This window comes from Suncus etruscus, chromosome 5 (genome assembly GCF_024139225.1).
Source record: "Suncus etruscus isolate mSunEtr1 chromosome 5, mSunEtr1.pri.cur, whole genome shotgun sequence".
Taxonomy (NCBI): domain Eukaryota; kingdom Metazoa; phylum Chordata; class Mammalia; order Eulipotyphla; family Soricidae; genus Suncus; species Suncus etruscus.
In genome coordinates this window covers 140595889-140622381 of record NC_064852.1, presented here as the reverse complement: position 1 = coordinate 140622381, position 26493 = coordinate 140595889, and the positions used below count along the sequence as shown (strand labels likewise).

Genomic DNA, 26493 nt, shown 5'->3' with positions numbered 1-26493 from the left:
TTAAATATAACGTTTCCCTCTAAATTTCATTGCTACAAATATTACTTGGCATTTTTACTTCAAACAAACCAGTGTGGTATATTATAATGTCGTTTCATATTCACACAGATTTATATTTGCCAAGTAGAATTAAATAATGTTAACGCAGGCTGGCAAATAGTGTTTCTCTAGGTATTGTGATTCAAAAATTATTTTTGGCTTGATAAGTATATGTATTTATTTTAGTGGCATAATTAAATTAAAATGATTCATGGAATAAAAAATGGCAAATAAATATGTAAGTTTACTGAGCACAAAAATTCCAATTTTAAGAGAAGGTGGCAAGGTATTAATTGTTTGACAGTATAGATAAACCTTAACATAGAATTTTATCTTCAGTTATTATGGAAATTATGAGAATGATAAGTCAGTGTAAACAATTGTTTTGCCATAATTTCTGACAGTACATCATTTTTTAAAAGTTTATCCTTCTTAAACAGTCTAGAGTAGTACAATTTACTAATTTTTGACTTGGGACTTTTATAAATATGAAGTGCACCAATCCATAGCAAAATTAATTAAAATCTTTGTATTCAGGGTAAATGTCTTTTAATTTGTATACAATATCTTCGTTAGAAATAATGTCTACAGTTTGCTTCAATATATAAAAACATGAATTTTAATCTTTGCTTATTATTTTTATTTTAAGGTCAACATGACTTGTCAGTACAAGTTTATGGTTGTATGTCATTGCAACCCATAATGATTTTATAAATATATTTAATATTCAGATCAGAGAATTAAACAGTGTTATATTTTTTTCCTCAAAACTAGTTCAAAGAAGCTGTTTGTTGGTCATATTCCAGAATCCCAAACTTAGTTAAATTTGTCTTTTTTAAAATTATAACCTTATTATCTGCACAAAATGTAGGTGGCATCTGAAGAAAACGATTATAACTATATTTGTTTTGATTAAAACATGTTTTCTTTCTATGAAGCAATTATTTTAATAAGTCTATAGATGTCTCATGAAATAAAAATCTTTATACAGTTAACTGCCCATCTCTAATGACAATAAATTAATTTTTCATCTATATTAAAACCAATTTTGTGTAGATTCTCATACTGAACTTTGCAACTTGCCTCCAAAATCACACTCTTCAAAGAAATCCTATTTTATAAATTAAATATGATTTTATGGATAGCATTTATAAATTAATAAGGTTTGAAATGCTTATGCCACTTTTTGCACATAGGCTTTTACTATAGAATGTTTCATTGTCTCTATAATGGCATCAAATTATAGTCTTGCTAAAAAATAGTGGCATATTTGCTTCCAGTTGAGTAGTGTTTTGTTAAAATACTGTTATTTTTTATATTAGTTCTCTTAATCTATACATTTCAACTTTGAAACGAAAGACAAAAATTACATTAAAAGTTTTATTTTAATATCTTTATAAATGCCTTGATTACAAATATGATTATAGTTGGGTTTCAATCATATAAAGAACACCGCCTTCGTGCCTTCGACCAGTGCAACATTTCTACCACCAGTGTCCAAAATCTCCCTCCTCTTCTCCTTATCCTTCTACTCACAAACAGGTTATTTATGAATTAGCCTATAATATATTGTACAATACTTTAAATACTCATAAAAGAGAGAAAGTACTAATTTTCTAACTTCATTTAAGTAATTTATTTGGTTTCACTGAAATTGGTTACTATGCCATTTCACATTTATATAGAAAGGTTATATATGTTCTCATATTTTTAAAAATGTGTACTTGTAATATAAGACTGAAATAATTAATATTTGCTGTTTGGGCCACACCTCATTGTGCTAAAGGCATACTAAAGTGAATGGTCAGAGGATCACATTGGATGCCAGGGATTAAATCTACATTGGCTGCTTGCAAAATAAAGTGCCTTACCTACTTTCCTATCCCTCCCACCCCAAAATTAAAATCATTCATAAAACTTCACTGCTTTATAATACAATTAATTACCAAAATGATTAACATTTTTGCATATTAACAGTTATGAACCGTATGATTCAACAAATACCTGTAACTAGAAATCAACTTTTTGGTAAAGAGTTTAATTTTATTTATATTAAAAATAATACATCATACAAATTCAACTGCACAAAAATATACATGCATGGACAAGATTGAAAAGCATATCCTATCTTTTCCCATGCATCTCTCTGACAAATTAAGAGTTGATAGTATGTAAGTTATGGTTTGGATGACCAAATGATTTGGAAAAGGACAAACTATTTTTATGATCTTTGTACTAAATATTTAATGATAGTCTAGACTCAAGAGTAGCCTACCAATACAGGAGGGCAGAGGGTAGTCCCAAGCCCGTCTCTCCCCGGTCATACACTTGAGAAGACTGCTTCCATGAAGAGTATAGCCTGGGTTGCAGCCATAAATGATAGTGCTGCCAGCAAAATGGCCTTGGTCACTGATCTTGTAACCAAATTGTGGGATGCCAGGATCCTCACAATGTGAAAGTTCAAAACCTGTAAAAGAAAATAAATATAGAACAGGAAAAATTTCACAGGAAGATACAAACTGTATAATAATTTCCCTTTATTTTAGTATTACATGTTTTTATTTTATTTTCGTGGTCAACTTATTTTTAACACATAAATACCATGATTTTTTTTATTTTCACTTCCAAAATTAGGTAAAATTGCTGAAGTTTCAACTGTTTCAATGTTATCCAGGATTTTGTATGATTATTTATTCGTTGTTGATACAGGGATAATCTTCTTTCTTGCTCTAAAAGTTGACTTATACTTAAAAAGACTTAAATAGTAGTCAGATTATTTAAAATGTTTAAAAGATTTAAAATTTAGACATATATGAAACCATAGAAGCTTATGTAATATATATGTTAAATGCAAATAATAATACTCATTTAAAGTATACTTTGTTAACAGGTAATTTGATAGAAGTCCACTTGAAGCATACTGAATTTATATATATATATATGTTATATATATAATATATATATATGTTATATATATTATATATATATATAACTTCAAATATGTTCTCAGGATAAATAAACCAAAAATGACTATTTTCTATATGTTATCATTTAAAAAGAAAATGTTTTAATGCTATTTCATTTGTTTTTCTCCTGTATGAATTTTGCTAGAAAATTGGAAGTCTGGCCTTAGACCAATATTTGAGAAAGTTATTCATAAATATAAGTGTAGTGTGAAAATTTCAGTGATTTTTCTAACCTTAAAAGAGACTTGTGATTACATTTCAAAGATGAATGAAGGTTCAGTCCTTAAAGACATTGTAGATATATAATTGGGAGATATAGGAGACGAATCTGACCCTTTTGGGAACATAATAATATTCTGATATTAAGAATAAAAGCACCAGATCAGTCCATCCCATTTCAAAGATCAGTTTGTTTTTGATTTTCATATCACTGCTACATGCATATGGGCCAGGTCAATATGGATGTATAACTATGAAAGCAGAGGTTTTTGTTTGTTTTGTTTTGTCTTGTTTTGTTTTTGAGCCACAACCTGGGGTTGCTCCTGGCTATGCGCTCAGAAATTGGTCCTGGCTTGGGGGACCATATGGGACACAAAGGATTAAACCCAGGTTTGACATTGGTCAGCTATGTGCAAGGTAAACGCTCTACTGTTGCACTATCACTCGGGCCCAAAAACAGGGTTTTTAATTCGTTATTATCTACTGCTTCAATTACTGTTATTATTCTATTACTTAAGCAATAATTAATTGGGACTTAGAGCCTAATGATTTTGTGTTCATATTTAGAATTTTAAATAATCATAATAAAGACGAATCCTAATTCATAACTAGAAGTTACTGCTATAATATTAAAATCGATAGAAAATAATACTTCATAATTAAAACAAACAGGACATCAGTAATCCAATTTTAAACTATGAAACTGTCTTTATGTTTTCAAAATATATAACTGATAAATGAAGGAAACCTATGAATTCCAAGCAAATATCCACAGTAGTTAAACATGTGTACCTTAAATAATGATAATGAAAAAGGGGATTAAATCTTGTTCATGAGCATAGATCTTTAGTCAAAGTAAGCTAGAATTTTGTGTGTGTGTGTGTGTGGTTTTTTGGGTCACACCCGGCAGTGCTCAGCGGAAACTGCTGGCTCCATGCTCAGAAATTGCTCCTTGCAGGCACGGGGACCATATGGGAAGCCGGATTCGGATTCGAACTGATGACCTTCTGCATGAAAGGCAAACGCCTTATCTCCATGCTATCTCTCCGGCCCCCTAACCTAGATTTTAACTTGAAAGCAACAATGCATGTGGTTTTCACTACTGATATCAGCGATATCTTGACCAATGAAATAAACCTAAATGGCCTGAACACTTACATTGCTTTTAGAACTGAATTTATATGACAAAAGGGAGTTTCCTAATGTCTTTGGAGGGATCTTAATCATCATTCTACTTTTAACAGAAGCTTTGCTTGCATTTTTTAATTCAATTACACTGTTTGCATTTTCTTTTTGTTGTCCTATAGATTTGAATTAATATCTTCCTCTTTTTCACATAACTCCCCAGCTCAAATCTTGGCACATAACAGATGTTCAATAATGCTCATGAATGCATACAGAATCTTAGAGGCAATTATCTCTAGGAGACAACTTAAAAAATAAAAAAAGCAACTAAAGTGTTGATGAGAAAATGGAATTTATGAGACAATTGCAAAAACATCCTGAGGAATTTCTGGTGTATATCAATTTGTGACAGTCCCATTTGGTGAAATATGTTAAAATAAAGCAAATGCAAACAATTTCAGAGACAGACCATACAAGACATTAGAAGTCATTAACTACAAGCAACCTTGCCCAAGCAAGTCAACTTTTTTAAATAGAATTAAAAAAAAAAAAACAAAAAAAGTATAACTTTAAGGTTCCAGAGCTGATTATTATGCATGAATATGCATACTTACTAGTACATTTAAAGTGTCCCTGTTGAAAAATTACAATTTCCTATTCTTTTTTCCAGACATAATATTCACTTTATCATTCAAGAAGCATCCAATATACAGTTTTACCATATATCATTTATCAAATAAAAATGGAAATCAGCTCTTCTCGAGGTTTATTACTGAATTCATTCTTCCTTAATTTGAATGTTCTGTAAAAGTGGTTGGCAATTGCTGGTGATAAGGTAAAATGAAGGCAGTTTTTGTAAATTAAGATAATTTATATTATTTTACATTGTACAGTAAAATTCACGTGGAGAATAGTATATAAACTACAAGCACAACATAATTTAGTCTGATTTGGTGGAATTATTGTTGTTTATTCATAAATATTCAAAACTGTCTTATCTTTATAGAAACACCCAGCTGCCAAACTTTTCATTGAAAAATTCAAATACTTGAAACTGACAAAAAATTGCATATAAAATCCATATTATTAGAAATATTCACTTGTGATATTTGCTATTCTAATAAAATAAAATTACAAGTGAAGATTTCATGAGCACAAATAAGCTATATATCCCTATTATTTAAATTCTTTGAACTTGCTGAGTAGGCAAATGCTGATCCAATCTCTTTCCTAATACCATTGATGCATTTTTAAAAGATTTCTAAATTGGGGGGCCAGAGCAATAGCACAGTGGTAGAGCTTTTTGCTTACATGCTGCGGACCCAGAACAGACCCCAGTTTGGTCCCCGACATCCCATATGGTCCCCTGATCTTGCTAGGATTGATTTCTGAGTGCATAGCTAGGAGTAACCCCTGAGCACTGCCAGATGTGGCTCAAAACCAAAAATAAATGAATAAATAAAAGGAATATTTATATTAAAAATTTATAAATTATTATTATTCAAAACTTACAATATTGTAAAAGATAGCATAGCTCACTGACCATTTAACTCTACAAGATTCTATAGCCATTTTACTTCAGATTAATATTTTAGATTAATTTTCAAACTAACATTTACATTAACTGATCCATTTTCACATTAATTTTTATTGCTAGATATATAAAATTGACATTTCCCAAAATCTTTTCTGATCATTCCTTAATAATTGCTAGCAAATATTATTTAGCAATTTTAAGGATTTTATTTGTCTATGTATTTATGAACAACATGTAGCTGTCATAAATTATAAAATCACTTTCAAAACCTTTGAAAGTTGGGGCCAGGAAGCACAGCAAGTGAGGTGCTGCCTTGCAAAAGGTTGATCTGATGTGACCTGACTTTGATAGCTAGTACCACATATGGTCCTTCTGAGTCCACTAAGAGTGATCTCTGGGCACAGAGCAAGGAATAAGCCCTGAAACAGCTATGTTTCATTTGATATTCATTTGATGTAACAAATAACTTTCAAATTGCTAAATACAAAGAAAATATAATTAATCTAGAAATTAATAAAGTTTCTTAGATAAGTATTTTTGACATATTTTTAATAAAATAGAATAGAATAAAATTTTAAAGCCTTAATTTTTAAATTAATGAATGTTTAATTTGCATACATTATGTTAGTTTCAAACATGATTCTATATTTGTAAAGATTATGGAATTATCAGCACAATAAATTTTTGATTATTCATCACCATACAGTTTTAATATTACTTTTGTGATGAACACTTTATAATAGAATAAAACACCTTATACTATAACAGTATTAAAATCTAGCCCCTTGACTATAAAATACATTCTCAAAACTTTAGTTAACATTATGTAATTAGATTGCATTTTAATGCCTGAGCACTAAGAATTATGTTTGAGAATGCTTTATGTTTAAATAAAGTGCATACAAGTTAGAATGTCATCTTTGGAATGCTAAAAATCACAAGCAGAAAATAAACCATGATTATAGATGTTGGCTATATAATTTTTTGATTCAGACATAATGATTATCATGTTTCAAAGAAGAGAAAAATCTTGATGAATAATTTCAATTTCATTGTATTCTTACCCATCAGGCTTATCCATCAAAATCAAAAGCTTGTTTCCACAAACCAAGCTATCAAATTAATCAGACCTTGAAACCACATATTTTAGAACAGATTAAAATGGTAATTTATAGAGTTTTACATGTATAGAAACTAAGACTTTAAACAAAACAACAAAAAAGATTGTGGAATTACTTGCTATTCATTTTAAACTGAGAAACAGATCTAAATTCTTGTATATTATATATTATAAATAATATATGTTATTTGTATTATTATATATAATATAATATTATAAAATATTTTGCTTACAGAATTTATTTTTTAAATGCTTTATTTATTTATTTAGGTTTTGGGACCAGTCAGTGGCACTGTTATTCTAGTAAAAGTCAGATGTACGATTATCTAGCATATGACAAATAATAAATTCTTTATTACTTTATGTTGATTACTTTATTCTTTATAATGTAGGTATTAATCAATAGGTTTTTTTTTTGGTTTGGGGTCACATATGGTGTCACTCAGGGGTTACTCCTGGCTCTGTGCTCAGAAATCACTCCTGGCATGCTTGGGGGACCAAATGGGATGCAGAGAATGGAATCCAGGTCTCTCCCAGGATGGCTGCTTGCAGGGCAAATGCCCTACCATTGTACTATCTTACCAGCCCCTAGTCAACACTTTTTAAAGTCCTGTGTAATGCCAAGATTAAAAGAATAAAATAAATGAAAATATATGTGTCAAATCTTTTATAGGATATAGACCTCTATGAAGTAACATTGTTATTCCCTTGTAATTTACTTATTTTCCACTTGCATTTGCATTAAATAAATTATATAGTAAGAACAAAGTTAGAGCTAATAGGCCATCTGATAGTTGTTTCACATGATTAAAATTGCCAACAGCATGCCAATACCAAAATTAAAGAGTTTAAGGAATGCAATTTATTATATATCAGTGAGGCTTTTATGCAATGAAAGATATAATAAAAGAACTAATACCCATTTTTATTTTGAATGTAAAGTTTGAAATGACCAAATTTTATTGCAATTGTGACTCACTTCAAGCAACAAAACTGGAAGGCTAGAAAATTCAAATAAATCTGAACATTTCCCTTGGGGTAACACATTTTTCTCTAATAGGAATTTCAGTAAATTAAATGTACAGAGGTGATAACAACAAGATATCTGAAATCAGAGGTATTGTCTTATTGCTAGGCATCAGGAATATATAGATATAATTAGAAAATACAACGTTATAACTCATTTGCACTGAATAATTTAGCTCTTTAACAAATGGTTGTTTAAAATATCTAATTCTTTCCTACTGAATTAAAGTAACTATCAATGAATAGAGAAAAAGTTTGCAGTGAAGTATAACCATAAAATGAATTTCAAAGACTGCATTAATAAAATAAAAGGCACTAGAGCTAAGGCATTTCTTAATGTGAAGCATGACAAGAAAGAAAACAGTCTCAGTAGAAGTTAGTAAACAATTCTCAGAGAATTGCACTGACATTTTAAAAAATGTACTTTTTTAAATTGATATCTTTAAACACCTTGATTACTAACATGATTATGGTTGGGTTTCAGTCAAGTAAAGAACACCTTCCTTCACCGGTGCAACGTTCCTGTCACCAATGTCCCAAATCTCCCTCCTTCCCACTCCACCCCCGCCTGTACTCTAGACAGACTTTCTACTTCCGTCACCACAAAGAGTGATGAGTGTAGTTAGAGGAATAACTGCATTGAGAACTATCCTAACAATGAGAATGAACGAGGGAAAAATGTACTTTTTAGCGCAAAAGATGGAATGTCACTTACAAATTTAAAAAAATATGGGTTGGAGGTAATGTGTTATAATGTATAAAGACAGCAGGCAAAATTAAAGCTCAGTTCAACTTCCATGTCTGTAATTAACATATATTTTGTTTATTCCTCTTGATCTTTTAGCTCCAGAAATGCAACAAGAGCACAGTTTTCTTTTAAGCCCTTAAATGTATTGATCTATTTACCCATTATCGTCTATTATTCAGATTTCTACCTGCCTGTCCCTAAACTTTTTAAGTAAAAAACAGGTTTTATTTGAGAAGACAATACAAAAATAAATAAATAAAAAAGTAAAACACTCACAAGAGATAAGGCTCCTTCAAGAGTGGAGAGAGCCCTATACACAATTCAGCATAAAACCGTGGAAGTCCACATCTCCAGAGGGGAGATGTAGGCAACATATACCCTGGTACCAGGTAAATCATATGCTATGGCTGTCCCTTATAATATGTGAATCAACTCAGTAAAATTTCCTTAGTGCTCTAAATGGCAGGGCCTTTGAAATTTTAACTCCAGAACATAAATCACTTGAGGTGAGAAAGAAAAATTTAAACCTATGATTCACTGAGTAATTTCCACAATAAATATGCCATCTCTGACATTTCTGAAAATATAGGTGATTGTGTTAAAATGGCATTTCTACAATGTAACATTTATAGAAATATTAGAATAATCAATAGAAGAAGACATTTTTTAAATGTTCATTTGAGTGACTGAGGAAGCCTTACATTTTGCTAAATTCTATTTATTACAGGAGGTATAGGGAAGAAACTATATTGAAGTCTTAATTTCTGCACTGTTCTAATTCACGATAGCCTTGTAATTTTTCTTCTTCCTGACTTCTCCACACAGTTTAGAAAAGTTAGCTATGTCTTACTAAGCTCATGGGAAATTTAACAACGTTTTGAATTTTACAAAGCAACTGAATTTAAGGCTTTCCAGGGATTTAACTGGGATACATTTTGGAGCCCTCTGAGACTCCACATGAGGCAGTTCATTTTGAGATTTATAAGATGGATGAACAGTATGATTCCTAATAGAAATCCAGGTCTGCTTAGTTTTGTCAGAGTCTTGAGACAAGATCCCTATAAGCAGGAGGAGAAAAAGTCACCACTTCTGGAATGTCACAGAAGAGAACCAGAATCAGGAGTTTGACTAAAATGAATCAGAACATACCAATCTTATGTGCCTTGTTTCACTTACTTTATGAAAGAAATTTTCACCCTATTTCATTATGCCCTTGGTTATATTTTCTATTATTTGAAGCCAATTTCCTCTCTAACTACTGTTCATTATGCTGTCCTTGACTATGTGACTAATGGATAATTTAAAAGACCAGAAGTAAAAGTTACCATAAAAAAGTTCAATATTTGTTTATTTTATAGGCAAATATAATTCTAACATTTTTTTTGTCATTATGTGCCACACCAGGTTATGCTTAGGGGTTATTTCTGATTCTGCGCACAGCAATTACTCTTGGCCATACTCCAGGGCCATGTGGATGCTGGGGATTGAACATGGATTGGCAGATTGGAAAGGAAGGAATTTTCTCACAGTATTATATCTCTTCCCCCAAACAGAATTCTCTTTACATAAAACTGTAAATAACCAAGCACCAGCAAGTATAATTAAAAATGGACAGATGGAAAGTGATTATCTTCCCCCAGGGAAGTTGGATCAGGAAAAAAAGGGAACAACCATTAAAAGGATTGATTGTATTAAAATAGTAAGAAGTTTAGAATGGAAGATGCATTTTAAATGGAACCTTTTTGATAATTACCTTAAATGTGCTTGATAATACTTTTTTCTTCCAGTCTTGGTGCCTTTTTGTCATCCTATTCTCTTTTCCTAGAAACTTCCAGGTTTCTTTTTGTGAAACAACGACCATACACTTGGTACTACACCATGCACTAATTTTATATATTCTGGTTAACAGATCCACTTTGATGTCTCTCCTAATTCTCTCTTTGTTTCCAGATACTGTCATAAAATACATATTGGGAATTCATGGAATGATGTTTATTATTTCCAATTGTAAGAGAATCTAACATTACAGGGAAGCCACTGAAAAGCATCAAATGCTGTGCTAATACTTCTGGAGGATAAAAGTGGAGGGAAATCACTCTCTTGAGAATAGGCCAGCCTTTCTTCATTTTTATCAGGAAGATGATTAGAGGGAAAATCATGAATATTGGGCTGTGGTGGTGCTGTACTGAATCCCAGGCTTGTTACTCAATAAGCAGTGGGAAAACTGACTTTATTAATGGGGATTAGGCAAAAGGTAGAAGATAGAGTTCAGTATTACCAGGCTAATTTCTTACTCTTGATGAGAATATTATGTCCTTTGTTTCTAATGGGAATATCTAAATGTAGATTCTGAGAATTCCTCTAACTGGAAGACAGTAGATGTTTCAGAAACAGTGTTAGAACTATAAAAGAATATCCCATAGATGACAGGGATAGAATCAACCTTCATGGGGCCGGGCAGTGGCACTAGAGGTAAGGTGCCAGCCTTGCCTGCACTAGCCTAGGACGGACCGCGGTTCGATCCCCCGGTGTCCCATATGGTTCCCCAAGCCAGGAGCGACTTCTGAGCGCATAGCCAGGAGTAACCCCTGAGTGTCACCGGGTGTGGCCCAAAAACCAAAAAAAAAAAAGAATCAACCTTCATCTTGAGTGGATAAAAGGATTTGAATACAATATCATACTCTTTACCAATTCTACCATGTTTTAGAACAATATTTAGATTTAGATATTGATATATCTCCTCACTTAAGAACTTTAAATGATTTGAACTAAAAGGCCCAGTGGAATATTCTCTATACAAGATTATTACAATAAAATCAATATTCAGAAACATATTAACTTGTCAATAATAGTTAAATAAAATACCATTAAATTAAAACAGACCAAAAACACTACTAGAGCCAAAGCTATAGCACAGCAGTAGGGCATTTGCCTTGCATGTGGATGACCCAGGGCAGACCTCTGTTTGAACACTGATCTCTGTTTTCCAATATGGTCCCCCAAGCCAGGTATGATTTCTGAGCATATAGCCAGGAGTGACACTTGAGCGTCACTGGGTGTGGCGCAAAAAACAAAAACAAAAACAAAATAGACATTATAATGAAAAAAAAAACACCCTGGAGAACTGTGTTCATATGTTTGCAAAACACAAAAGCATATGTGATGACATGTGAGTTGTACATAGATAAAAATAGATTTAAGTAAATATTTAAAATGAGCTAAAATCTCGTTAAATGAATCAGGAGACGCATTAATGAAAAAATACTTAAGATTCTTGAAGTATAGTAGTTCAAGTAATGTTTTCAGCTAACGAGTGGAGAATAACAGAATCAAATAATGGGATGTCTGAGAACAGCAAAACTGGAAATCAGAGTGTATGCAGATGATGGGAGTAGTTTGTTTTAAATCTAAAACTTTGATTAAATATTAAGATAATTACAGATATATGGAAGAGATGCTGTTATAAAAACAAGAAGCAGATTTTAGGAATAGATACAATGAATCAGTATGAGACTACTATTGTCTGCACTCATCACAGCAGTGAATCTCTAAGTAGCTGTTATATTATACCAGGGTTTGAGCAGACCTTCAATAAGTTAGAAATAGTTTATTTTCAGGGTCTGGAGTGCAAGTAATGTAAGGCACCTGCCTTGCATGCGGCTGACCCAGATTTGATCCCTTTTATCCCATAAAGTTCTCAGCACCATCAACACAGATCACAGAGCTATAAATAATTCCTGAGCACTACTGGGTCTGATCCAAAGATATATTTTTGTTTCAGATTGAGACCAAGACATTTTATTTTCAGTTTTGAAAGTAAAAACTATTTTACTAGGTAAATTTTCTCTTTAAATCATTGATTTTTATTATTGCTACTCAATACTGTAACCTTTGATCTTTATAACTGCTCCCATCCTAAAATGAACAAATAGAATCATTAATATTAATTACCCTCTTAGTACAGCCAATAATGGATATGTCTCCTAAAGTTATTAAGGTTAAGAAAGGTGACTTTAATTTATGTGTATCTGGAAACCCAACAGTTTATATTAGTAACAATACATAGCATATTTTACTTTACTTATTTCAGACACCTTAGTATCTTGGATCAGTATTCTCTAGGCATATAGATAATTTGATAACAGGAAAGGTAATCTAAATGTTCTCTGTAAAGTTCAGTCTTATTTTAGGAAGAATAAAAAAATTGCCTCACAAAAAACAATAAGTAAACATTGCATCATAACTTGAAATTTATTAGAATGGTAGTTAAGAAAAAAAATTAAATGTAATTTCCCTTAGGGGCCAAAGAAATAGTACAATTTTGCATGTTGCAGATTTGTTTTCAACCCCACCAAGCATATGATTCTCTGAGCACCACCAGGCATAACTCTTGAGTGCAGAGCCAAGAGTTTGCCTCTTGAACATCACTAGTTACTCAGAAAAAAAGTCTCACTGAGTAGATCATCTCATATTATATATGAGCAACAATTTTCAATAGCATTGCTTTTAGGCTTCTATTTTTTTTGTATTTTTAATTAAAGACTGTATTAAATAGTTTCTCATAATACATTATTTGTTTTGACATATGTTCAGCTTATATTATGCCATTAATAAGAAAGTAAGATTATTGAATTCATATAGCAGTTGGTGTAATCCACTTGCCTATGAATATGTTTCTAAACTTATGCCAGAATACATCATTTGAGTATAATAAACTAAATTCAATAATTTATATTAACAATTTTAAAATAATATTAAATTCAGTTTAAGAATAAAAATTAAAATCTTGTTTTAGTTTAAAATCACCTAAAACTATCTGATTATAAATAGTTGACTATAATGTATCTGTAAAGTTTTGCAGCTATAGATGAGACTTCAAACACTGGCCTTTAATCTACTTAAATGTTTGTCTTAAATAGTTGATTGGGATATCTCTGTACACTAAATGGAGGCAGAAAAGTCTCTTTAATTTCCCAAGAAATGGTGCTAGGGATAATAGAAAATCATGCAAAAAATAATCTGGACCCTCTTTATTCCCAGTCAAAGATAACTTAAAATTGATGGAAAAATCTCAACTTAGATACCAAACAACAAATTCTAAGAGACAATATAGTTATAACTAGCCACAATGTAAACCTGAATTTCAAAGAATCAACTGCATTGTTCAAGAAAATTAAAACCAATATAAACACTTGGAACTACATCAAAGGCCTACATACATTCTTTTCATAAAAGAGGCTTGGGTTCCATCTCTAGCACCAAATGAGTCTGCCTCCCAACCAGTACTGGAAGTGACTCCTGATTGCTAAATTGGGAGTACTCCTCAATCGAAGATTACTCCAAATCAAAAAATAAATAAATAAAAATAAAGGATGAAATATAAAGATACCCTGCTAAGTGAAAGATAAAACTTGCACACCATATATTTATTTGAAGAATATTTAATCTCCAAGAAATATTGAAGAGTTTCTTGACCAATTATATTATATAAAAAACCTGTGGAAATAAAAGAGATGAACAGAAACTTCTGCAAGATTACATTCATATATTTTATAGGCATATTTACTAATACTTATCCTGACTTATTATAAAGAAAATGCAAATAAAAATAATGAGATAACAGCAACAATCACCTCGTGCCAATGAGAATGGTCTATATCTCAAAGATCAGAAACAAAAGATAGTACTCAGGACTCATTGGAACCTCATTCACTCCTGGTGAAAATGTAGTTTGAGTCAGTCTGTATATAAAATAGTATGGTTATATTTTAATATTAAAAATAGAAGTCTGATGTGATTTGTTGACTTAATTTCTTGGTATTTATCCCAAAAACTCAAAGTCATCAACACGAAGACTTATGGAAACATATCACCATCACACACTATTTAATATATAAAAAAACGTGGAATTGACCTTAATACCCAAGGATAAATACTTTAATATTGAAATTGTGAATATAAATATATACACATGTGTACTACAGTGGAATACTATTGCAGTATAAGGAAAGATCATGTATTTCTCTACAACATGGATGGGATTTAAGGAGATAAGTAAATAAGCTAGAAGTAAAATGAAAAATACAAGATGATCTCTCTCATATTTTAACATTTATATATAATATATCAAGAAATAAAACAAAGAGATATATAGTAATCAATGACAATAGAGTTTGACACAGACAATATGATTAGCAGTAGAGAGGAGAAACATGAAAGGTGGAAAGAAAGAGGAAGGCTAGAATGAAATAAGGACAGTGGTAGAGTGTCTTCAGAAATTTCTGTGTAGAGGTAGTGTCCCAAATTTACTCTACAAATATTAAATTTAACACAAAGTTAAGCATATTACCTCTAATAAAAACAATTATAGAAATAGTATTATAAAAATACTTTATACATTTTTAATAATGCTCAAGAGATAGTACATGGGTTAAGTAACTTGCGTCACACGAGAAAACTAATAAAAAAATGTTTAAGATGGGGCAGGAGAGGTGGCGCTAGAGGTTAGGTGTCTGCCTTGCAAGTGCTAGCCAAGCAAGGACTGAGGTTTGATCCCATATGGTCCCCCCAAGCCAGGGGCAATTTCTGAGCGCTTAGCCAGGAGTAACTCCTGAGCATCAAACGGGTGTGGCCTGAAAACAAAAAAAATGTTTAAGAAATAATTAAAAATTCTAGAAAGACAGTATAGGGTTTAGTTTAAAGCTTTTTCTTGATCTGCAATCAACCTTGCTTCAATTTCTGGCACTATAAAAGGTTTTCAATGTAACAGCACCTCCTGGTAAACCCTGAGCACACATCCAGGAGTAATCCATGAGCACTCATGAGAGTGCACACACAGCTCTCAAAGGTATACTTAAAAGGTACATAAACAAAAAATTCCAAAGTCACAAATTTCTTATTTTTGAGAGTATTTTTTTAATTACTACTTTAAACACTGTGGTTACAAAGTTGTTGGTTTTTTTTACAAATATTTTTTCAGATATTCATGACAGAGTTTCAGTCTTATATTGTAAAACACTTCACCAGTGCATATTCTCGCTCCCCCTCACTCCCTCCCACTCCCTCCCTCCCTCCCTCTCCCTCCTTCCCTCTCTCTCCCTCTCTCCATCCCTCTCTCTCCCTCTCTCCATCCCTCTCTCTCCCTCTCTCCATCCCTCTCTTTCCCTCCCTCCCTCTCCCTCTCTCTCTCCCTCCCTCCCTCTCCCTCCCCTTCTCCCTCCCTCCCTCTCCCTCCCCTTCTCCCTCCCTCCCTCTCCCTCCCCTTCTCCCTCCCTCCCTCTCCCTCCCCTTCTCCCTCCCTCCCTCTCCCTCCCCTTCTCCCTCCCTCCCTCTCCCTCCCCTTCTCCCTCCCTCCCTCTCCCTCCCTCCTTCTCTCTCTCTCCCTCTCTCTCCCTCCCTCCCTCTCTCACCCTCCCTCTCTCTCCCTCCTCTCCTCTCTTCTCTCTCTCTCTCTCTCTCTCTCTCTCTCTCTCTCTCTCTCTCTCTCTCTCTCTCTCTCTCTCTCTCTTGCTAATACCCAAAGCACACAATATTTAATTCTGGCTCTATGCTCAGAAATCACTCCTGGCAGGTTCTGGGGATCAAAAATGGTCGGCTGGGAGAAAAGTAAATGTCCTACCTATTATGCTATCATTCCACCCCCCCCCCCAAATTGCTCAACCTCTCTGTACCTTGATATTTAACTTCAGATATTTCAACTGCGAGATGGCAGCAATTAGAACATTATAATGTACAGAACTGTGTAAGGACAAGGAAAATTATAAATGACAAACTATTGCTCAAATGTCATTATCATTCACCTAGTGTATTGCAATTATTTAAATATTTTTGAAATGAGAGTCTGACATTTTCATTTTCAAAATACTCACTTGTATAGACAAGTTGGAAGCCTTCGTCTGTTCCTTCTGCATCAGAATTAAATTCAAGCCAAAGCTGATTTGATGTACTACTGAGTGTGAGTCCTCTCATTGATGCTCCAGTAAAAGCACCAAGTAAATGAGTTGTTTTATCTTTTCCATCATAAATCTGAAAAATATTTAAAATTCAACAGTTAGGATGCCACTAGTCACTGATTCAAATCATGTATTTCAACCTATCAGGAATAGAAAATTATTATAAGGACTTCTAAAATCAGTTTATCTCGTGTATGCAAAGCATCATTTTATATATTATAATTTTATACACTCCTAAAATATCAGATAAGTAAATGAAGATTCAAGTTGAGACTGTTACAGGGGTCCTAAAACTTTCTAAACAGGGGGCCAGTTCACTGTCCCTCAAACCATTGGAGGGTCTGACTATAGTAAAAACAAAACTTATGAACGTATTCTTATGCACACTGCATATATCTTATTTTGCAATGAAGAAACAAAACAGATACAAATACAATATGTGGCCCGTGGGCCATAGTTTAAGGACTACTGGTTGAAAATATATTGGTTTCCCTGGTTATTTCATTCTATATCAAGCTTAAAAGAAACAAATACCTGCTCATCTATTATCAAAATTAGTATAAAATTTACTTTCATTTTTTTGAGAATCTCTATAGCTTATCCAGGTATTTTAACTTGCATGAAAATAATAAATAAAATATTAAAATTACTTTCTAAAATTTATAAAGTAAATAATTTTAAATAAAACTTTAACAAACACAAAACAAATAAAGCAAAAGTGTTTAACTCTAAAATATCCCTAAATAAATCTTATTCACCTGGGAGTATAGTTTCTCACTATTTCCTGATAAGCTAATCTTTTATCACTGCAGAAAAGAAATTTCTTGGGTTCTGTCTATACAGTTTTATCTTTTGAAAGCTATATAATATTTTACATAGCACTCACAATGTGGAATATCATTTACCTGTTAATGTTTTAGAGTTTTTCCAATGAAAAATAGTAGAATAAATACCTTGTAAAAATAACCTCGGATTTTGGTACTTTTCTTCAAAATATATAAACAGCTAACATCTGCCCCTCTTTTTATTTTTATTTTATTTATATTTATATTTCTATGAGGGGTTATCACATTTATCATAATACCTTGGGACATAAATCACTCTGTTTACCTCTTGTTTTTAAGTCTTCCTGCTAGTTGAGAAAATTAAAAATAAAATGGATGGGGCCCATGGGCCAAGTGGTCTCAGGTGCATTGTGTGGGGGGAAAATGGTCAGATCTAAATACCTACGCTAAAGTCAATGACAATAGAATCAAAAGAACCAAATTATTACAAGCTAATGTAATTACCTTGTAGGTCTACGAAATGGACATGTTTTTTTTTTTATTTTATTTAAACACCTTGATTATATACATGATTGTGTTTGGGTTTCAGTCATGTAAAGAACACCACCCATCACCAGTGCAACATTCCCATCACCAAAGTCCCAAATCTCCCTCCTCCCCACCCGACCCCCGCCTGTACTCTAAACAGGCTTTCCATTTCCCTCATACATTCTCATTATTAGGACAGTTCAAAATGTAGTTATTTCTCTAACTAAACTCGTCACTCTTTGTGGTGAGCTTCCTGAGGTGAGCTGGAACTTCCAGCTCTTTTCTCTTTTGTGTCTGAAAATTATTATTGCAAGAATGTCTTTCATTTTTCTTAAAACCCATAGATGAGTGAGACCATTCTGCGTTTCTCTCTCTCTCTCTCTCTCTCTCTCTCTCTCTCTCTCTCTCTCTCTCTCTCTCTCTCTCTCTCTCTCTCTCTCTGACTTATTTCACTCAGCATAATAGATTCCGTGTACATCCATATATAGGAAAATTTCATGACTTCATCTCTCCTGACAGCTGCATAATATTCCATTGTGTATATGTACCACAGTTTCTTTAGCCATTCGTCTGTTGAAGGGCATCTTGGTTGTTTCCAGAGTCTTGCTATGGTAAATAGTGCTGCAATGATGTTACACTAGCAATCCAGTGGGCTAAGTGTAGAGGTATGGGATGTATGCAGGGAACTCTGGTGAGGGAGATTAATACTGGTGGTGGGAATGGCCCTAACTCACTGTCACAATTACCTGATATAGAACTATAAAAGACTTGAAATTCACAATGTAATTCGATAAACACGTAAAACAGTAAATACACTTGTAATTCAAGAAAAAAATTTAAAAAGTTTTACTGGGATTAAGGGGTTAAAATTTTACTGTCATGCAACATTCTTTTTGTTGAAGTTTGAATTAATTAAATCAGTTTGGGAGCCATCGTTTTTTTGTTTGTTTGTTTGTTTGTTTGTTTTGAAATACAGGAGTGCAAAACCTCATAGAGCTGAGAGGAGCATGCTCACTGCCATTCTGCATTTTCTGGAGAACCTAACCAAGGGATGGGCTGATTTCCTCTTTCCAAATCAGGCTTTTTGGAGCTCTGAGGTAGGGTGGTAACTGGTTTGGTCTCCTCTTTTAATGAATCTCTGATATCATCCTGTTTTTCTTCTCTTTTTGGAGAGGTCATGTCCAGTAGTGCTCATGATTTACTCTTGGCTCTGTGCTCAGAAATAACTCCTGACACGGCTCAGGGGAACTTACATGGTGCCAGGGATCTAACCCAAATACCCAAAGAAAGTGCTTTATTTTTTATTTTATAAATACATACACTATATATATTTATATATATATTTTAAATACTTATTTTTATATATTGGGTCACACCCAGTAACTCTCAGGGGTTACTCCTGACTTTGAGCTTAGGAGTTGCTCCTGGTAGGCTCAGAGGACTATATGGGATGCAATAGAAGCAGAGTCTGTCTGGGGTTGGCACGTGCAAGGCAAACACCCTACCGCTATGCTATTGATATAGCCCCAAGAAAGCCATCCTTTCTTTTTTAAAATAACCCACATTTCGCAGAAACAAACACACACATACTCAACTTTCAACTTCATAGTAATAATGTATAAGTAGATATAAATTGGTTCTTTAGGTACCCTAGGAACACAAAAATACAATTCAAAAATACCTTCCTCACATCAATATTCATTGTAGCGCTATTTACAAAAGCCAGACTTTGGAAACAATCAAGATGCCCTTCAACAGATGAATGACTAAAGAAACTGTGGTACATATACACAATGGAATTGAATCCCAGCATCCCATATGGCCCCCCAATTTCTGAGCGTAGAGCAAGGAGTAACCCCTGAGTGCAGCCGGGTGTGACCCAAAAAACAAACAAAAAAGAGAGAAGTAGAATGCCTGTCTTGAATACAGGCAGAGGTAGGTGAGGGAAGGCATTGGTGGTGGGAATGTTGCACGGGTCAAGGGAGGGGGTGTTCTATCCATTACTGAAACCCAACTACAATCATGCTTGTAATCATGGTGCTTAAATAAAGATTTTATATATTAAAAATAAGTAATACATAATACTTATTTTATATAAGACACTAAAAGAAGTTTCTATTCATTGGCTCAGTACCCTAAACCTCTAATTTCAATCTTTTGCCACTAAAACATATTCTAAAAGTGCTAACTTCCATTTCATTATATTTTCTTTTCTCATGCATATTTAAATAAGTATGTTCTATAATGAAACAGTAATAAAATAATTTTTCTTAGGCATCAACTCATGTTTCAAGGAAATTCTGGTGTTTATATTGTTTTTGATATTTCTCCTAATACTTCCTTTTTATGTCTCAGTGAAATTCTTTTCTACATGCTAAAAGATTTCATGATCATGTAAATAATGTGTTAAGTTAAAAAAAACAAGAATAATTTCTACATGAATTTTGTTTAATCTTTCTATGCTAATAAGTGAGATGGAAGCAAAACATCAAAATCAGTTTATTATAAGTATTTCATGGGCTTATAAACTTTATGAACAAAAATTTTTATGATACACTGTGTAATATTATAGATTTTTCAAATACCAGGTGGTATTCATACAAATATTTTGTGCTGCTCCCAAGAGTTATAAGCATAAATCACAAGTACAATAGCAAAACAATAAATAAAATCAGGGCTTATGTTTATCAAGTAAAGAAGCATAAGTGTTAATATTATGTAAAATATTAAGCCATCAAAATGATGTTGTTGAGTGAAGATTTGTGAAGCGGTGTATACTCTGATATTGTATTTCAATTCAAAGATACAGCACAGAGCTAACATAATAAAACTGGATATCTACAACAGCAAAAAACGAAGGAATGACAGGTCATTTTTATTGTTGTTGTCTTAGTTGAGTTTACTTATAAATTATTTCAAATATCACATAATTATAACACATCTTAATTTACTATGTAACAATAGCTGAGCTTAGGAGCCAACTCATAGTTATTAAAATTTAACAATCGTCTCTGACAAATGCTCTTTCCCAAGAATCATTTAGGTTACAAAATAAGTTTGAATTGACACTTGTAAGAAGCCTGTCTAGAGTACAAGTGGGGGTGGGGTGGGATGGAGGGAGATTTGGGACATTAGTGGTGGGAATGTTGCACTGGTGAAGGGGGCTGTTCTTTACATGACTGAAACCTAATCACAGTCATATTTGTAATCAAGATATTTAAATTAATATATTTAAAAAATAATTTAATTCAAAGAAACAAACAAGAAAATAACAATAAAAAATAATAAATTTATCTGCCTGAAAAACTCAAAATCACGACATTTATCTAATGTTTCATAATATATACTCTCAATCTTATTTCTAATTTTTTAATATTTTTGACTTATTTAACTAGATCACCTCTAAAATGAAATATTGGTTGTACATTTTGTAGAATAAGTTTTTATACTACATAATGGTGACTGGGATTAAATTATATGCTTCTGTCTAAAAATAATGCATCTTGATCTCTTTTGGAAAATAGAAACAAATTCACCAATAGAAAGATTGAATTATTGCTTTTGAATAGTACCGAGCGTTTGTTCCTTCAGGTTGACAGTGGAATTATTGTTTTTTTTTAAAGGCAATACATATATGCGCTAAATACCTCCATCCAATGTTAATTAAAATTAAAACTTGCTCAATGCATTAACTCTATGTACAAGCATGTTAGGAATCTTAATGCTAAATCTCATTAAGGAAATTTACCATATATTTTTAAAATAAGAAAATCCAAACAATGGTTTTGCTGTAAAAGAGATCTATAAAATCTTTTGCATTTTGGAGGAAAGTGCAAAAAGAAGGTATACTGCAAGACATACTTTCTTGTCTAAAAATGTTTTACAAACTTAATATTTAAATTAGAAAAAAAATTTTATCCCGCCCCCCTGAATTAGAAAAATTTTAAGTTAGATTTTCTAATTAAATAAAAATTATATTCTTGGTAAAGTAAGAAAATCTCAAAATCATTTATTCAATAAATATTACCTATCTCTGCTGACCTGGAACACTTTTCCCTCTAAGATTTGTGGTAAAGGATGTATTTTGAATGCCCCATAGCGCTTTATAATAACTTAGTAAATAAGAGAAATTTATAAAGTTACATGCGAATTATTTAGGTGCAATTTTATAGACTAAATTTTTCATGATAATGAATATAAATTACATTAACAAAATGCTTATTTCACAACATAGTAATTAGCCGCATTGTAAACTTTTGAATGCTTTATCTCTTTAAAAAGTAGGTTGTCTAACTAAAATCAAAATAATGAGCTTATTGAAATGGATACTTGTTATTAAGAAAGTCTATTTTATTTCAATAATTATAGATATTCATAGTCTTATATATCTATAAAATCTAAATTTTTGAATGCCTTAAATGCAGATATTAAAGCTTCTCTGATGAGCAGAGATAAATTACAGAATAAACATGAAAATAAAAACAAATTATCACTGTATTTCTTAAAAATAAGTCAAAAGTTTAATTATTTTTTAAATTTAATTATTTTATGTATGTAATGAATGTAAATTATTTATCAAGAAATTTTATTTTTTATATTATAATTTTTATCTAAGTGGCTATAAAGAATAAAATAAAATGTATTATAAATAAGCACTGAATAAAAATGTATAAAAAAATTAATAAGAAAATTGAAAAGTGTATAAATTAGTCTATAAAAGAATAATCATTTATGATTGCATATATGATTTTATTAGACAAATAAATTTATATATGAAGTACACAATAATTAAGAATTATGAAAATACACAAGTATTACATTCACTTACCTTAAGAACATCTCCTTGTGCTAAATGAAATGTTCTGGCTGAAATATTTATACCCTTTCCTGCTTGAACCTGTATACTATATATGCATTCATGGTTGTTTTCATAGTTGAGTGGATAATTTGGAGAAAGCAAAATTCCTTCATTATTTGTTGCAGATGCACCACATTCAGCTGCAGGTAAAACAAAATGTTGAAGAATAGTTTACTAGAAAGCACTATAAATTTCAAATTATGTAATGTATGGAAGTATAACTGTATTTATTTTATCTAGAATCTAACAAAAATCATGACACATAAAAGTTGTATGTAAAGATTATTCATTCACTCTCAAATAATATGTAGTAAAATAGAAAGTATAGATATATATGGATATAGTTTTGCAATATTTCAAGTCTGAATGAAAGGATGTCACAGAAAAAAGAAAAATAACTTTAGGATGCTTTTTAAGATTTTGTCTTTAAATTACTATATCAAATTAATAATTTAACTATTTTAAAAATTTTCATTGAATGACTGATTTTGTTTAACAACAATCTTTATGCTATTTTAAATTTTACTTTGAATGTGAAGCTTTTCCCTCTCAATAGTAGCAATATTTTTTATATAAGAACTTCTATATATATATAAGATGAAACAAATTCTAATATTACATTTATATGAAAATTAGTGTTTTGGTAAAACATAATTTAAATAAACTGATATTATAAAGGTTGTATAATAATAAAAGTTACATCACCTAGACTATTTAATGACAAATTGATCAAGACATTTTACTAGCATTATTTGTATAGTCAAGACTAATTTTATAAAATAATTTACTACATTTTTAAACATTTACTTTATTATGTTTATTAGCTTTTAGCAATAAATCAGTCAAGAAATTAAAACAGGTAAGATTTCTTTATGAACAAAGCATGTTCTGTGGTGTTATTTTGAAAAAGGGATCATCCTTTTATACTCTGGTTCTGAACTCAGAAAATTTTTCTGGCAGGTGTCAGAGGACCATAACAGATAGAAGCTATTGAACCTGGCTTGACTCTATGCAAGGCAAATAAGTGCCTTATCATTGTATTATGGTTCTGACTTTAAATTCATATAATATATACTATACCATACTATGCTATGCTATGCTATGTTGTGCTATGCAGTGCTATACTATGCTTTTGCTATGCTATGATTTTGCTATGCTATGCTAATTATAATATAATATATATTTATATAATAAATTTCCACGTTACCATACCATAATCAAAGAACAGTATAGTTTTCAAAGGTTTGAGAAAATGGAAGCAATTAGTCAATTTAAGAAGAAACATTTAAAATTAATGATTCATGAAAACAATTACAAGAGGTAACAAGAAGGTGAAGGGTAATGTGTAACTTTCCCTTTTTAATGCTTAACCTTTAATATAATAAAGCAGAAGAAAAGAGCCTAATGAAAATGATCAAGATGAAATAGTTAGATATAAACATAGTGAAAATAATATCAAAAAGTAATGATATGATGCTAACAAGTCACATAAGTTATCAGCCAATAGCATATATTTTGGTCCCTTTGAAGTAAAAGAGAATAATCCACAGACACTCAATATTAATTTAAATTAACTTAATTTCATTTAATTATATACAAAATGTTTACTCAATAAAATATTTATTTTGTGACTTTGGATGTATACAATTAAATATCAAAATAAGCTTACAAACAAAAGAACAGAAATAGTAAAATTAAAAATAGCAACATGGTATAATATTTTGTTTTTCTAATATTATATCAAACTTGGCAATGTGGGTATAAGCTGCTAGAGTACAAGTTTTAAGGTTTCACACCTTTCATAAGAATGTTTTTTAATGATTCAATATGATCTCATTTTTTTCTGATTTATAGAAGGATTTTCACCAGGCATCCTTCATTTTATATGAGAGGTATTTATATTTTAAATTTTCTCTTTCCTTCCTACTAATTGATTAATTTTTAGTGTGCTTGCAAGGCACAATGACAAGTAGCCAGGATACACAGCTGATACAGAATTTACATATATTTTAACAGTTTAATTATTTGTTCAAATGCAAAAGTTTTAAATTATTTTATTAATTATGGAGCCATGAGGTTATACTCCACATGCCAACTTGCAAAGTTAACATGTTAGAACTCAAGCTGTAAATTTATTGATTTATTCTCACAATTAAATTCTATGGCCTATTAACTTGACGCTGGCAAATCATTTATTCCATGTAAGCTTTATTCTTATTATTACAATGTAATATTTTCCTTAGAAAGCTGCATGGTTTTTGCATTTCTGAAATTAAAATTATATACTTAACAACATTGGAACTTTTAGTAAGGTATTATCTGAAGAAGACAAAGTTGTATTTTAAGAATAAATAATATTGATTTAATCAGTATGTGCAGGAAAGGAACTTAAATTATATATAGTCTCTACAGAGTGACAATACAAGTACTATAAAAATGTCTAAACAGAACTCTTTCTAATTTTGGTGACTTATTTATGAACTTAATCATTTTAACAGCTTATGTGTCTGAGTAAAGCACAATCCTACTCTAAAATAACAATGATAAATCGATTCAGATACCCTGTAAAACACACAATTTTTTATTTAAATATTTTTGTTTTTAATTTTCTTTCTTTTTTTTTTTTGGTCACGCCCGGCAGCATTCAGGGGCTACTTCTGGCTTTATGCTCATAAATTGCTCCTGGCAGGCTTGGGGAACCAGAGGGATGCAGGGATTCGAACCACTGCCCTTCTGTGTGCAAGGCAAATACCCTACCTCCGTGCTATCTCTCTGGCCCCTATTTTAAAATTTTTAACATTTGAATAAGGTAATAAAGTTTTACATAAATATTATCTGCTTTAAAATTTAACCTTTTGCCTTTTCTGTAGACTCTACCCTGCCTTTGTTATTTTTAATATTTTGTCATTTTTATATAACTATTATTTTCTATCTGATAAAATAAAAGTAAAGCTTAAAACAGATATGCTAGGAAGAAAAGCTAGATAAAATTACTTAGGGCCAGAGTAAAAAAAATAGTAAGAGGGGCATTTGCTTTGCACATAAAAATCTTGGTTTTGACCCCTGGAAACCCCAAAAGTGCATGAGTAATTCGAAAATGCAAAGCTCTGAGCTCTGCTGAGTGTAACTCAAAAACAAAGAAACAGAAAATGCATTAAGATTAATAACATTATAACAAACTTAGGGTTTCTGGGATAGTTGTCAGAAAAATTTTGTGACGGTGACATACCTACATGATGTGGAAATATAGTAATCCCTACACTTCCTCTTTATATCAACTCTGCAAAGAAAATTTATTTTCTATCATTTGTAGGCAAAGAAACAGAAGAGAATATTTTTGCTGAAGTGAAAAAAAAGATGTGCATCAGAGCTGGGATGTAAAGTTGTCCTGTCATCATCTATAGTGACAAAATGGCACATATGTAATATTCTATTGGATAAAGGTGCTGGGTTTTGTTGCTGTTGTTTTAATACATATTTAAATCGTTTTGCTCTCAAATCTTAAAACATTTGTTATTAATTGTTTTATTTAAGCACCATGGTTACAAAACAGTTCATTGTTGGGTTTCAGTCACAAAATGTACACCATC

General features: G+C 31.5%; 1 protein-coding gene across 1 annotated transcript in view; it reads right to left on the bottom strand.

Annotated features, from left to right (window-relative positions):
* CSMD3 (CUB and Sushi multiple domains 3) overlaps positions 1-26493 on the bottom strand; it is a 1236222-nt gene that overhangs the window by 345634 nt on the left and 864095 nt on the right. The window contains exons 23-25 of the mRNA XM_049773958.1: positions 22874-23043; positions 16649-16805; positions 2315-2506 (exon numbers count right to left, since the gene is read on the bottom strand). Of these exons, the coding sequence (XP_049629915.1) occupies positions 2315-2506; positions 16649-16805; positions 22874-23043 (519 nt within the window). The remainder of the gene's footprint in view (positions 1-2314; positions 2507-16648; positions 16806-22873; positions 23044-26493) is intronic.